At 44.0% G+C, this 15,844-nt stretch overlaps 1 protein-coding gene across 4 annotated transcripts in view; it reads left to right on the top strand.

The window, feature by feature from the left end:
* CCAR2 (cell cycle and apoptosis regulator 2) overlaps positions 1 to 15,844 on the top strand; it is a 31,422-nt gene that overhangs the window by 3,783 nt on the left and 11,795 nt on the right. For 2 of the 4 annotated variants that reach the window (XM_053367012.1, XM_053367011.1), the window contains exons 4-11: positions 588 to 679; positions 3,633 to 3,747; positions 6,310 to 6,436; positions 6,901 to 6,997; positions 8,089 to 8,205; positions 8,543 to 8,777; positions 10,174 to 10,287; positions 11,225 to 11,388. In XM_053367012.1, coding sequence (XP_053222987.1) covers positions 588 to 679; positions 3,633 to 3,747; positions 6,310 to 6,436; positions 6,901 to 6,997; positions 8,089 to 8,205; positions 8,543 to 8,777; positions 10,174 to 10,287; positions 11,225 to 11,388 — 1,061 coding nt within the window. Of the gene's footprint in view, positions 1 to 587; positions 680 to 3,632; positions 3,748 to 6,291; positions 6,437 to 6,900; positions 6,998 to 8,088; positions 8,206 to 8,542; positions 8,778 to 10,173; positions 10,288 to 11,224; positions 11,389 to 15,844 lie in introns of all 4 variants that reach the window. The other 2 variants (XM_053367013.1, XM_053367010.1) reach the window with 1 other exon arrangement.

Genomic DNA, 15,844 nt, shown 5'->3' with positions numbered 1-15,844 from the left:
CATTCTGCCCTATGAAGTAAGTAATCTGTTTTACAGGTGTATATCCTATTTGCCCAGTTTCTGCCTGAGTGCCCAAGTCAGTAGTGCTTTCCTTTCTCTAGTACAGGCATACTGATCCTGAGTTCCAGGCTCTACCGCATGTAGGGCCTGCTGATGTCTGAAGAGGCTCATATTACAGAATAGTTTTTCAGGGTTCAGTTGGATTAGGATGGAACATAATTGTTCAGTTTGAAAGAGAGTTGGTTACTGCTTGACATCAATAGTGATATTGCATCCAGTGTTAAAGGATTTAGAAATCAATAAATGGCAAATTCCTCCTTTGGCAGATGAAAGAACTTGAGAGTAGCCAGGACTTGATATGGCCTCAGTATTAAGAAATATTGTGAACTGTCTAGAACTCCAGTGACTGACAAAGAGAGAGAATTAGACTGCTTGTGAATAGGTCGCACCTGCAGTCTGTTATGATTGTACCTGTTGACTGAGCCTGGGGATTGGGTATGCAGATGACCAGATTTGTGACACCGGTGATTAGTGTGTAACCTTTCATTATGTCATTATAGTGATTTCCCTGGGCCTTTGCTTTTCAGGGGGGAGAGAAACAACGAGTTTTTACTGGAATAGTCACCAGCCTCCACGATTACTTTGGAGTGGTGGATGATGAAGTTTTCTTTCAATTAAGGTGAGTAGAGAGCCATTAGGATGGCAGCAGAGACAAGAGGACAGCAAGTGGCTACTAATAGCATTTTCCCCTTGCCATCCAGCAGACTTGTGTTTCCTTCTATCTTCTTGAATTGCACCAAAGCCTGATCTACACTTGGGAAGAATGAGGAAGCCTGACCTTGTATAGCCCTTTCTGCTACTTTAGATTGCAGCTGGAAGATGCTATTTAAATCCCCCACCCCATTTTTCCATTTTACAATGTTCAACAATAAAGAAGCATTCAATAATAAATATATATTCAACAATAAATCACACACAAATCCAGTAGTGTTTTCTTCAACTTCCATCCCTCCTCTTCTATGGTTTCTTATTTTTCTTTCAAATTCTTACTTCATATTTTAATTTGTCCTTTTTACTCATTTATCCTTTTTAATTCCCTTAGAATCCTTGTGTTTATATCAATCCTGCTAATGTTTTTAATTGTTTGCAGTTTGTTTTCATATATTCAATAAATTTCTTCCATTCTGCTACAAAGAGTTTATCATCCTGATCTCTTAATCTTCTGGTAAGTTTCGCCATCTCTGCGTATTCCATCAATTTTAATTGCCAATCGTTTCTTTTGCAGGTCTCAAAGTGGTTCACACGATAAAATCAGAATTTAAAGCCACTAAATACATAATCAAAATAAAAACAAAAACAACCCAATAAACAGCCCAACACATTTTATGGATTTTTTTTTTATAAATAATTTTTATTAATTTTCCAACACAAGTATACAATCTTATCGAAATTTCCACAAATTTAGTTCTTTTTGAACTTCCTTCGGCTTCTCTGGCAATCATCCATATTTACCTCTCAATTACGCATTTCTCTGATTATATTGCCATTAAACTTCCCTCCCACTTCTATTTCTTTTTAACAACTTAGTCCTTTTTGATATGTCGCTGGAAGAGAATTTTAAGTATTTTCAACTGCTTTCACAGTGCTTCTTGAAACCCCGCCAGCGTTGTTTGCACATCACATATTCTTTTCAGATATTCAACAAATTTCCCCCAGTCCTCGATGAACTTTTGGGCTCGAAGATATCTGATTTTCCCGGTTAGTCTGTCCAATTCTGAATATTCTGTCAGCTTCTATCGTCGGTATTTCCTCTTTCCATTTCTGGGCCAGTAGAATTCTTGCTGCTGTAACTGCATATTGAAAATGTTTACAGTCTTTTCTTCTTACCGTATTTTTTGCTCTATAGGACGCACTTTTTCCCCTTCAAAAATGAAGGGGAAATGTGTGTGCGTCCTATGGAGCGAAGATGCCATAGCCCCGTGACCCTCTCCCGGCTGGAGAGGTGACGCGCGGCTATGGCAGGAGCCTCTATAGCCGTGCGCCACCTCTCCAGCCGGGAGAGAGCGTGCGGGGCTAAAGAAGCCATAGCCCCGCGACCCTCTCCCAGCTGGAGAAGTGACGCGTGACTATGGCAGCAGCCTCTCCGCTGCGCCTTTCCGCTGCTCCCTGACCTGCTCTTTGGGGCTGGTGGTGGGCTTCCCCCCGCCAGCCCCAAAGAGCAGGTCGAAAGGAACCTTCCAAGGTAGCCACCTGAATGCACCTTAAACGGCACCTTGTTTTAGAGCGGGAAAACAAGAGGGGGAAAATTCTCCCACTCTCTGCGCAGCGCCTCCTGCCGCTTCGCTGAAGGGGTGCTGGGCAGAGAGCGGAAGAATTTTTTCCCCTTGTTCTCCCCCCTCTAAAACAAGGTGCATCCTATTGTCCGGTGCATCCTATGGTGCGAAAAATACGGTATTTCATTCCCTGTAATTCCTAAAGAAAGGTCTCTGGTTTCTTTACAAATGTATATTTTAACATCTTTTTCATTTCATTATAAATCATCTCCCAGAAACCCTTCACTTTCTTACACTCCCACCACATTTGATAAAACGTACCTTCTTTTTCTTTGCATTTCCAACACTTATTGCACGTCTTATACATTTTTGCTAATTTTACCGGTGTAATATACCACAGCCCAACACATTTTAAATAATAAAAATAAATTTCATAATAAAATTGAACTTGACAAAATAAAACATAAAAATGATTTAAAACCAGAAAATTTTAAAGCAGTTGAAAATACTTAAAATTCTCTTCCAGCGACATATCAAAAAGGACTAAGTCCTACCCACCCCACCGTAAGATGAGCATAATCATACGAGGCAACATTAATTAACCAAAGTCTAGGTAAACAGAAAGGTTTGGCACCTAGAAACTGACAAAGATGGTGTCAGGTGAGTTTCCCTGGAAAAGAGCATTTCCTAGATGGGGGGGGGGCACCGCTGAAAAGGCCTGTTCTCGTATGGCCACCCTCCATACCTCCATTGGGTAGGGCACACACAGAAAGGCCTCTGATGAAGACCACCGGGTCCAGGCTTATTCGTATGTAGAGAGGTGTTTCTTGGGGTATTGCAATCCTGAGGCAACACTTTGAATTGTGGAGAAACAATTCCAGCCAGTTACTGCCGTTCTAGCTTAAGACTTGCAGAGATTTTTTTCTTTATGCAACAGATAACGAAAAATCTGATTTCCTCACGTGCAGTCTTTAGCAGAGGAAGCAGAGCTCAGTGGTGGAGCACATGGTTTGCCTTCAGAAGGTCCCCGGTTCAATTCCTGATATATCCATTTTTTAAAAAAAGAATTGGACTGCAGGTGGTGGTAAATATCTGTCTGGGATCCTGGAGAGTGGCTGCATGTCAGAGTTGACAATACTTTGCTAAATGCATAATTAGCCGGACCCTGATATAAGGCAACTTTGTATGTTTCCTGTGAAGTACAGTCAGAAAACGTAGACTCCTGACTCTGCTGTCTGCACAGGACAGGGCCTGGCTGGTGAAGCTGGACCTTCAGTTATGAGCTTTGGAGGTGCCCATTAGAAACTCAGCACCAGCAGAAATAAGACATGTGTTTTTGTCTCTTCTGTTTTGTTACAGTGTTGTCAAAGGTCGGATCCCACAGATTGGCGAAAAGGTGCTGGTGAAAGCTGTCTACAACCCTAGCCAGTCAGTGCCCTGGAATGCCTTGAAGGTCCAGACATTGTCAAATCAGGTACTTCAGTGTTTCATTCTCCAAGTGTGTAGGGGGATTCTTTTGTCCCATATAGAGTTTGAGTTACTTTGCTTGTGTTCGCTTTGATCTCATGCACGGAGATGAGTTACCTTTCTTCTACTAAGGTGGCACACTTTATTCAGTGCTACTTCATATCGTACAATGAAGCAGTGAAATTCACAACTAACATGAAAAGTGGGTCTTTCACCAGAGACATCAGAAAGGCCCAGATAGCTTCTGAATCTCCTGAATGGAATTGCAAGTCAGAACTAAGAGACCTGCTTCACACAGAGCCAAAGAAGTGATATTATTGATAATTTTATTACTTATATGCCATCCATCTGATTGGTTTGTTCCAGCCATGCTGGGTACCTTCCAGCAAACTATAATAACACAATAAAACACCAAACATAAAAAAATTCCCTATACAGGGCTGCCTTTAGATGTTTTCTAAAAATCATATAGTAGTTTATCTGTTTGACATCTGATGGGATGGTGTGGCACAGGGTGGGCACCACTACCAAGAAGGCCCTCTGCCTGGTTCCCTGTATCTTTGCTTCTCGTAGGGAGGGAACCGCCAGAAGGCCCTCAGCGCTGGACCTCAGTGTCTGGGTTGAAAGATGGGGGTGGAGATGCTCCTTCAGGTATATTGGGCTGAGACCATTTAGGGCTTTAAAGGTCAGCACCAACACTTTGAATTGTGCTTGGAAATGTACTGGGAGCCAATGTAGGTCTTCCAAGACTGGTGTTATGTGGTCTCGGCGGCAGCTCCCAGTCACCAGTCTAGCTGCCACATTCTGGATTAGTTGTAGTTTCCAGGTCACCTTCAAAGGTGGCCCCACGGAGAACGCATTGCAGTAGTCCAAGCGGGAGATAACTAGAACATGCACCACTCTGGCGAGACAGTCCGTGGGCAGGTAGGGTCGCTTCCTGCTTACCAGATGGAGCTGGTAGACAGCTGCCCTGGACACAGAATTGGCCTTCACCTCCATGGACAGCTGTGAGTCCAAATTGACTCCCAGGCTGTGTACCTGGTCTTTTAGGGGCAGTTAACCCATTCAGGACCAGGGAGTCCCCCACACCCGCCCGCCTCCTGTCCCCCCAAAACAGTACTTCTATCTTGTCAGGATTCAACCTCAATCCATTAGATTTACAGTGTGAAACCAAAGAAACATATCAACCATCAACATAAAAAAGGAAACTATAAAATGTAACGTGTTTGCAGTGGCTTCTGGAAGATCCAGATTTCAAACCAGCCAGTTTTCAGTTTCTATATAGTGACTTTGCCCTGGCCATTCTCTTCAGAAATCTGTGTTGCCTTGTGCTGGATTCCTTTCTGCATTGCAAACCAAAGTTATGGGAGTTATCAGCGTCCTTTCTTGTCTTGTCTTATGCCATTGAAAAACAGCTTTATCCCATACAGCTAGATTGGAATTCTTTATTTATACAGAAAGAATCCCAAGCTTTCTATAATTAATAGTTCCTTTCTACATTGCAAAAAAGTGGGATGAAATGTAAAAACTGTGACAAGCCAAACATGGAAAATGGGAAACACTGGATATTATCTGGCATTGATTGGCATTGTAGAGACACTGGCCATACGTGGGTGGCAGAGCATGCTCTTGGCATTGGGGGTTTGATATACTGTATCACCATCTGCAAGAGATTACACAGTGCATATTGGTAACTTTTTGGAGTCATTTTAACAACCTAAAATCTGATGTCCCTAAAGTAGCTAACATCAGGTGCTAGCAAATGAATAATAGATTGGCCTGAAGCTGTTAAGCATAGTATCTTTGAAAATCTCTCAGTTTCTTGTAGTGTCTTGCTCCCTTTAATATCAAACTCAGCTAGCGAGTGCTAACAGGGTTGTAGCCAAAACGGGGCCATGAAGAAGCAAGAGAGGCAGTGGCGTATCTGCAGAAGTACAAAAAAACTTTAGGTGGGAAAAAGCCCAACGACCCTAAAACAACTCTGTGAAGACTGATCATACTCTTTAGGTGCACAATTCTGCGTGTTGTAGTGGGGATTTAGATTGGTGGGTGGTGAGGGGAATGGTGTATCTTGGAAGATAAAATCTTGTTTTGAGCCCCTCTTGCCAAAGTGTAATAAATACTAAATTGGCAAGAGAATGGGTACATTAATAGTGACGGTTGTTCCTTTCATTATTACTTCAAATTTTTGGGCACTCTAGATTTGGAAAAGCATCGTTGATTATCCATCCCAGGCACTTTGCATTCTGGAATGATAGATGTGAGATATTAATATGAAGTCCATAGTGTAGCTTTTCTGTTGCTGATGATGTATATGCCATGCAGAAGAAAATGGTGTGCATGTATGTTTCTGGTTTATTTCTTGGCCGGGCTATCTGGTATTCTGTGGTGCTTTTCTGGCATAGGCACATTCCACTTTGGGTCTCTGCATTGCCAATACAGTTGACATTGTGGAGAAATGGGGAGTTCCCTCCTGATTCTTCGCAATGAGGTCTGCATTCTTAAATATGGGAACTAGTAGGGTAAGAAGGGTTGTATTTCAGGTTCATAGCCTCTGCTTGTACCACAGCCTCTTCTGAAGCCCCCCACCCCTCTGCTCCATGTGGCTTCTTTGGGGCAGAAGCAAGGCATCCTGGGAGCCCAGCCACAGCTGCTGTTTCAGCCTCACCGTATCCCACCTCTCTTTCCCCAGAAGCGTAAGTGTTGCTGCTGCATCTTGTGTTTGCTGGTGGAGAAATGGAATGGTTAGACATACTAAGCATTGCAAATATACAATTTGGGGTGGTATGTCTTGTGATGGAATTTGAGACAGATCTCTTTTGGAAACCATGGAAAAAACTGAGGCAAGATCCTCTTTTAGGATGGTAGTATGGCGCCTAAGTCTTCAATAAGCCCTCTTCACTGGGCCATGGGAAAAGACTATAATTTATTTGATAAGAGACGGGTGGATAGGACCTGTGTTGCAGCTCTGTGAAGGATCTCTAGGGTGGTATATATGTGGCCAAGGTGGGGAGCTAGATTTTCAGTCTGAGATGGAATTAGTATATGAATTGGAACCAGCTGATGATAACAATTGTGAGTGAATTGGGGGGGGGCAGCACAGGGAGGCCAATGAATTGTCCAAAAGGCAGAAATAAGACTGCATGTCTTTCTTCCTCAGCAATGAGCCTTTTCCAGACATCTCCATCGCTGCACTTGAGCCATCTTGGCAGATATACTGGTCGGGGTCCAAAGGGCAGGCAAGACTCAGGCAGATGGTAAGGACTGTAGGCGTCCTCTGTGCTGGCACAAAGTCCCTTTCTGGTCTTCCTCCTTTTTGGATTGCAAATAGTGCAAGCTTCCAAAGAGAGTTATCCTGAAGAGCCCTTGACACATATGCTTGTTTTTTCCACAACTGGAAGGTTTGCACCTGTTCTCTGTGCACCCCGCCCCACATTGAGATTCAGTATTTTCCTTGTGCTCACACTGCCTCTTTCTATTCAGCAAAAAATTCATATCTAGGAAACCTGCTTCATACCAGGTCAGACTGTTTGTCCCCTTAGCCTAGTCTTGTCTGCTAGTATTGATTACGGTGGCTCCCCAGGGTCTCAGGCAGGGGGAAGTCCTGTCCCCCAGTAACTGCTACTCAATCCTTTTTAACGGGAGATGACCGGGGGGGGGGTGGACCCTGGCTCCAGGCTTTTCCCTTTCAGTCTCGTGCTGCTGCTTTTAGTTTCAGTTGTGCTTGTAGTATTGCAGGGTGGCAGCTGCAAAATTCTCTCAGCCTTTCTCCTGCCCCTCAAGGATTCTTGTGCCACAGTTAGCCATGATGGCTAAATAGAATGGTTCAGAGGCGGTGTGCCAATGGATACGTGATACTGGTGGGCAAGTGTGGGGAGGCCTGTCAATGCCTTTGTGTGCCGGTTGTGGGCTTCCTGGAAGAATTTGGCTGACTGCTTTCAGAAACAGAGTGCTAGATAACATATACACTCCTTTATGGTCTTCTGCGATATTTGTTGGGGTTGTCATAGGTCAGTGGCTAAGCAGAATCAATCCTGGTCGCACATTGCATGGGAGGGTTGATTGATGCAGTGAATCTTAGAGCAGAAGGCCCTGACATCTTTGGATAAAACACAAGGTTATAAATCTGAGTGACTGCAGTAATTACAGGTTCCACACCATTTCTTCCAGGGTAGGGATATAAGTTTGTCAGACCATAATTTTGGTAATCAGCCTGGGTGTCTCGTGCCCCCTCTCTTTCCTAAGTTTAGGGCCTTTGCAGGGCTGTGTATTGCTAAGAACTGAAGCTTGGAGGATCTGGCATCTCGTTGCTATTGCTGTCTTAGCTGCTGTGCTGCCATGTTTTTAGGGATGACTTTGACTCCAAGAAACGGAAGCAGAAAGGTAATGAGCCATGGGGAGTGAAAAAACTACGGCACGAACCACCCCAGTACCGAGTCCAGTTGGCCTGCTATGCTGTGAACAGGTAAGGCCAGGAAACCAAGGGGCCCCTTTTGGGGAGGGAATTGCTGAATGAACCCTCTCGTGTCAGGAATAGGAGCTTTTTATGCTCAACAACTAACTTCCTTGGCAGAAAGGAAGTATATAAATGTCACCGTCTTCATTATTCTCAACCTTTAGCTGATGTGGCTTGGGAATTAGAAACTCACAAATCAGTATAGTTAAAATCAATGCAGTTTTGGAAGGCTCATTCCGCCATCTTGTATCCAAACATGCACAAAACCTGCTCCTTAATCTTGAGAACTATAATTCAAACTACACACTTTTGGGGGTTGGCGTTGGCATCTGTTTGTTTTCTCCAGCCCCTTCTGCGATGCCATGGAAATCTTGAGGCGTTACTGCAGTATCCAGCTGCCCAAGGAGTTCTATGATGTGCGCCTCAGCTGGTTGGACACCTTTCCACTCACTCAACCACTGACTCTCCGGCACCCCAGCCGCATCCAGGTAGCCAGTACTGCTGAAGAGGCACCTCAGGGTGATGAAGGCACAACGCAGGAAGCTCAGCCAGAAGATGCCAACTCTGCATACAGTGCCAAGGTAAGGATTTGGTGGCTGTTCTGTTAACACAAACCAAATGGGGGCTGGACCAAGAACTGGCAGACGTAGTGGGTGAAAACCAGGTGCTGCAAATAGTTTTAATGTTTGAGTCAGGCTGAACTTCAAGCTTATTTGCGCACCTGTTGAGCTTCACCTTCTCTGTTACTAATGCTTCATCCCATCATACCTGTGAGAGTCCATACTAGGGCATCAAACTACTTTCCCCTTGCAGACTCAGCTAAAGCCCAGTGTTGCTTTGACCATGCTATCCATGCTGAGTACAGCACTACAGTACAGTACAGATTCAGCTGAGGCTGACTAGGTGTCCTGGGATTAACTGATTCTTTTTGCCCATACATGGCTGGTGCCCAACATAAAGGGAACACAGTGGATGCTCAGGTTGCGAACGTGATCTGTGCGGGAGGCACGTTTGCAACCCAAAGTGTTTGCAACCTGCAGCGCCGCATCTGCGCACGTGCAGGTCGCGATTTGGTGCTTCTGCGCGTGCACAAAGCGCGATTTAGTGCTTCTGCACATGTGTGAGTGCCGAAACTGGGAAGTAACCCGTTCTGGTACTTCCGGGTTCGGCGTGGTGCGCAACCCGAAAACGCACAACCTGAAGTGCCTGTAACCCAAGGTATGACTGTACTGGGAACTGCTTGGCATTCCTGGGGCTCCCACACATTCACATTCAACTAACAGAACTTGCATATGCACCTCTCTCTTGGTGTTTAAAGAAGAAAAATGAGAGAGGTGGTAAAGACGATGACTTCTTTGTTGTACATCAAATTCTGCCTACATATGTTTGTTGAAGATAACAGACATATGGAAACCATAAGCTTTGGTGCCACTTCCTTCACCTTCCCTTTAGCTAGGAGCCTCTTCTTCAGATTCTGCATACGGCTCTGTGGCATTGTCGGATTTGGAGAAAGATCTGGGCCCTTCTTGGTGTTTTATATATCTAAGACATTTATATCCAGTTTTTCCATTAAAATGTTCGACGTGGCTTACAGTTTTTTTTTATTAAAAAGGTCATAAAAAAATACAAGGCAGCAGCAGTTAAAAACAGTATCAATGAATTAAAAACTATAAAAATATGTAAGAACAGTTTACCCGTTGCATAACATTTTGCTAACCCCTTTTCAGGATCAACCATGCAATAGCCTGTCTGCAATAGGGGGTGGGAGTGAGGAGAGGTCACTCTAGTACCTATGAAGCTGTATTATACCAAGTCAGACCATCCTCTCCAGAGAGCCACTCTGATGTGATGGTAGCTGTCTAGAACCCTGGACAGAGGTATTTCCCTTTTTGAGATACCAGGGATTGAACCTTCAGCTTTCTACATGAAATGCTTCTTCCTTTCTGCTGCTAAGATATTGGTCCCTCCCCAATGTAGGTTTTGCTGCTTTCTTCTCCGGGCATTGAAGAATTTTACCGCAATTGTTTACTATATATTGAAGATCCCAGTGACCAGAGGGAGAGTCCTGAGCACCCAACTAAGCAAATTAAGGTGAGAATCTTCTGGTTCAAGAGAGGGCGGCCTAGAGGGATGCCAGACTTTACTCTTAACCTTGTGCAAGAACTAGGGAGGGTGAAGCTACTCAGATAACTGGGAAGAATATCCATGAAAAAGATAAGAAAATAAGGTGGCGTTAGAACTATACAGGGGCAAAATTTGAGAAGCAGGGTCAGGTGGGAGACTGAAGAGTGATTCAGGGAAAATACATTGATGAATATATTCTTTAGTGCCCTGACCTATGGTTTAAAACAATAAATTTGAATAGATTACAAATTTATGGGCAGAATATTGCGATTTCTTTTCCTATGTGGGAGTGAACTTCTGTTCCATTGAGATCTGGAACGACTTTCTTCTGTGAAAGGGCTTTTATTCCCACCTTTTCCTCTGTGGTACAGGGAATACCATATCTAGAGACAAAGATTTTAGATGATGTAGGTATTGCTTTTGAGAGCATACATTTGGGGTCAACAGCAAACTTACCCCCACCTACAAACTACTGTGGGATGTTGGCTGCCTTCTCTAGGAGCAGGTACAGTTGGGCTTCCTTAAGGTCTTCTAGCTGGATGATGTACAAAGTGCCTTAGATCCCTTGCCCCATTCCCCGCACTCAACCTAGATGAGGTTCCTTTTCTATAGCTGGGAGGCTGATGCTGACAGTAACATGTTCTCTGCCCTGCTTGTGGTTCCCTTCATTTTGGATTGGACAGGTTGTGGTTTGTAAGAGGCTATTCTAGCCATGAAGCATTAGGTTAGACTTGATGCCTTTTGGTCTCTTCCAGTTTTCAGTGGGTAAGGAGCCATGCTGATTAGTCAGGTGTGGTTGGGGGCTGGGGTAGCAGGAGTTGGGGGTAATCAAGGCATCTCCCTTGAGCTCAGTCACCCTCCAAGATCTGGGTAGTATGTCTCCTTACAGTCTCTCTTTCCTTAGTTCTTGCTGGGAAAGAAAGCAGACGAAGCAGTGCTGATTGGAGGGGAGTGGTCCCCATCTCTGGACGGTCCTGACCCAGCTGCAAACCCTATGGCTCTGATTCACACAGCCATTCGTTGCACCAAAGCGCAGATTGGTTTGGACTTGAGTGCTTGCACTAAGTGGTGAGTCTAAGTGGTGTTGGGACTGGAGACTATGGGTCTGTTTAGAGCTGGGGTGGGGAACATTTCAGCCCAGGGGTTGCATTCCCTTGTGGGCAACTTTTCGGGGGCTGCATGCCAGTGGTGGGTGGGGCAATGGCTTTATTTATATCCTACCCATCGTCTTCCCTTTCTGCAAAAGTGCACATGTACCTCCCAATCCAAGGAAACGAGAGGTGTTATCACAGTTCAGGGGCAAATTCTAGCCAGACCAAAGCACTCAAGGGTGGGGAGCAGGGCTGCTAAGGGGAGTCGCCCAGGGAGAGGCCTGAGAGCCACATTCAGCCCCTGAGCCAGGCCTGAGGTTTCGCCACCCTGGTTTGGAGAGAGATTCATGCAAACTATCAGCCAGCCCCTATTTATTTATATATTGCCTTTCCACATGATATGTTCAAGGAAGTTTACATCAAAACTGATAATGTGAAATCAATAGAATCTTCTTACCTGGGATCCCAGGTGAATGATCATTACAGTGGTACCTCAGGTTAAGAACTTAATTCATTCTGGAAGTCTGTTTTTAACCTGAAACTGTTCTTAACCTGAGGTACCACTTTAGTAATGGGGCCTCCCGCTGCCGCCGTGCCGATTTCTGTTCTCATCCTGAAGCAAAGTTCTTAACCCGAGGTACTATTTCTGGGTTAGCGGAGTCTGTAACCTGAAGCGTCTGCAACCTGAGGTACCACTGTAGATCTGATCAGTTTGATTGAGTTAAGGGGGGTGTACTTGGTAACCATATCTTTGAATTGCCAGGTAGATTTTAATAGTCGTAGGAACATATGCAGCTGCCTTATACTGAGTCAGTCCATTGGTCCATCTGGCTCAGGAGTGTCCACGCTGACTGGCCGTGGCTCCAGGGTTTCTTTTTTTTTTTTTATAAAATTTTTATTGGTTTTTCAACATATATTATAAGACATTACAAAAACAAACAAACATATAAACATGTATAATTTCATAATCTTTTTTTCTTATACCCAATTTCACCGACTTCCCCATGCCTCCCTTTTCTGCATCCCTGTTTTAAAATTTTTCAGCAACCCCTGATCTAAATTACTTATAAAACCCTTTCTTTAACCCTTTTTTTTCTCTTATCCAATCATTTATCGCTGCAAATCTGCTATACTTTACCCATGACATTTTAACACTCACTAATTTTACAACAATTTTTAAGATAAAATTTAAATTTCTTCCAGTCTTCTTCCACCCTCTCTTTCCCTTGGTCACGGATTCTGCCCGTCATCTCCGCCAGTCCCATATAGTCAATCACCTTCGTCTGCCACTCTTCCAGCGTGGGTAGTTCTTGTGTCTTCCAATACTTTGCTAGTAAAACTCTTGCTGCTGTTGTAGCAGTGGCTCCAGGGTTTCAGGCAGGGAGCCTTCCTCCAGCCCACCTGCAGATGCCCGAGACTGAACCTGAGACTTTCTGCATGCAAAGCATGGGTTCTTCCCCTGAGCTATGGCCCTTTCCCATTTAGGCAGAGTAAATGCCTCTTTTGCTGTTGGCATACTATATCCTATAGTCGAAACGGGGCCAAAAATAAAACACATTATAAAATAAAACTTTCTGGGTGTCCCCCCTGCCTTCAGAAGTGAGGTGGGTGGAGACTGGAAGAAGTTCCTTCTTGGTTGTGTTCCCCAGCGCTGGAAACCCCTTTCCAGGGAATATCCCCAGTGCCTCTTCTTCTGTCTGTTTGGCACCATGCAAACCCCTTTTTATGTTTCCAAGCTTTTCATCTCTGTTTTTCTTTTCCCCTTTTAAATGTTGCTGCTGTGTTGCTTTTATGGCTTGCGACTTTCATTTTTTATTGTTCATTATTTATGTTGATATTTTTAGGGTTTTACATAAGCTGCCTGGGGCACCATATGAATACAGGCTGGGTATAAATGCCTAGAATGAAAAAAAAGTGAAACTACAAGTCATTGTTAGAAAGGGACTTATCTGTGATTTGGAGCAGACGGCCTGCGCATGCAGCTTCATGCTGAGGGACTACAGAAGACTCTGCGATCAGAAGAAGTATTGAGCAGATTATGGCGGGCAGCAACAAAGGAACATGTGCCAGAGCACAGGATTGTTGTCCCCGGGGCCCAGGGCCCTTTTTGCTTACCATCTGCCACCATTGCTTCTCCTGTGATGGGAGACCAGATTGGTGGGGTGGAGGGTAAAGCTTCTGTTCATACTGCCAAGCAATACAAAAGCCCACTAGTCATATTAGTCTGTTAGAACAAATTTTAAAAAATGATTATGTGGCACCTTTGAGGCTGATTTAACTGTGGCATCAGCTTTCCTGGACTAGAAGCCTAATAATGCATCTGGTGAGGAGCACTTTTAGTCCATGAATATTGATACAACACAAATCTGTTCATTTTTCAGATGCTACAGGATTCGTTCCCTGTTTCTCATTTTATCATTCAGAAGCACAGCAGCATGTCATTATTGCTTGGCTAGCTTGACCACTAGGTGGCTGCCTTTTTAATGAGATAAAGCAAGCAAATCGGTTTTGTTGAGTCTCAGCTTTATGCATGTGCTATGCAAAATTACGTTGATTTTATTCTGGAAATTTATTGCTGCAACGTAAGAGGGCTATTTTTCAGAAATACCTACAGCACTAATTTCTTTTTTGGCAGAACTGAAATGGCTATGGCAGGGGTTGGGAATCTTTTTTGGCCAGAGGCTAGAGCCTGTCCTCAGGGCCAAATGCAAAGGAACTCTTTGCCAGCAGCAACCAGCAGCTTAGTGCTGTTTTTTCCATTTGTAAACTTAACATTTTCCCTTTGCAGTCCCACAAACCTGTTGCTTCTTCAGAAGATAAATGCCTACAGGTGTGGTTTGAATTCAAACCAAGCCTGCAGATAGACAATTTCAAAAGGGCTTGTCAGTAACTCCCGCTTTTCAAGAAACCATCAGCAGCATGCTTTAAGTTCCTCATTGCTCCTTTGCAGCCATGTCTTTACCTGCCTGTGGGGCAGGTGGTTGTGGTTTGGAGAAAATTGCTTCAAGGGCCAGTCTAGAAACTGCCAGGCCTAATTCTGGTCCATAGCCTGGCAGAGGTTCCCCATGTCTGGCATGGGAATGTCTGGGATTATGACCACATTTTCCAAGTCTGCTTCTTAAAAAAAAAAAATTGATAAGAGCTAGTGTGTACTTTAAATAACCCCATGAATCAAAGACCTGAGGAGAGTTCTGTAGTTAATGATGAAGTTGTTTCTGCCCTTTGTGAGCTGAGAGCATCCTCTCCTCTGTTTACCTTCCGGGTCCCCTTCCTCTCACCTGTAGCAGTGAAGCAAAGGCAGCCTCCTTTTGAGCCATCTTTGTGGGTGGGAAGCATCAATACACAGAATAGGTGGAGTTGCAGAAAAGATGGGTGGATACGGGTCTCATTGCCCAGGCTCAAGGGCTTTTGCTCAGTTCTTGGGGCTTGGGGAGCTACTTCTAGGGAAAGCCCATTTGTGCTGCCATCCTAACTGAGAACTGTGTGCCACTGGTTCCCTGAAAGTCCAGCAGATGCTTTTGCACATGAGCTCCTTGGAGTCAGTGAATACTTCATAAGATCAGACCTCCAGCCAATCGACACGGAGGGGAGAAGCCGGAACTTGGAATACATTGGTTTGGTTAGTAGCAGCATGGCTATATATAGATTCCTTGCACTGGGTAACCATGGCAACAGATCTTATTTTGCTTAAACCTGACTGCACATGTGACTTGTTTGGGAAGTAACAGATGCAGGAAGATGGGAGCTTCTGGGCCTTTAAAGCTTTGCCACCTGTTGAATTCAGTCTTCGGTTGGAGTACTCGTTTTTTTGTGGAAGGAATCCGATTTTGTGGAAGGAATCCGTCCTGGGCCAGTATTCATTGGGCAACTGTTGCCAACTTGGATGGAAAGTAGATCTTCTCCAGTAGCGTTTGGCTGTCTCACTAGCTTATTTATTCATAAAATGTATATACCACAGTAGACAAAGAAATCACTTAACTGACTTATGGGGGAAAGGATTATAATGGTAAACCAATGGCCCCACCTGTGCACTATACATTTAAGCTGAACAAAATAACACAACACGATGGCCAATAGCAATGACACTAAACACTATTTATAGACTAATACAAATGATCAGAAATTGCAACTAAAGTCTCGAAATCATCTTCACCGGTCACGGTGGAATAATTCAAAAATTTGATCTATACATAATCTGTCACCAAATATCACCGGAAAAGAGTTTCCGGATAACCAATCTGTTTTGTTCAATTCTTCATCACCCAGACTTGTAAGAATTAATATGAGAAGGATGCAGTTCAGTTTCTTAACAAGATATAAGTAAATATAAATGCTGTAGGAAATATGCTAGTTAGATTTTCATTGTTTTATTTAATTGCATTATGATCCACTGACTGGATGGGGTACTGTTTTCATCTGGTGTTTAGTGCCTT

Source organism: Podarcis raffonei, chromosome 15 (assembly GCF_027172205.1).
Source record: "Podarcis raffonei isolate rPodRaf1 chromosome 15, rPodRaf1.pri, whole genome shotgun sequence".
Taxonomy (NCBI): Eukaryota; Metazoa; Chordata; class Lepidosauria; order Squamata; family Lacertidae; genus Podarcis; species Podarcis raffonei.
The sequence above is the reverse complement of the archived record's forward strand: the minus strand, read 5'-3'. Positions and strand labels throughout refer to the sequence as shown.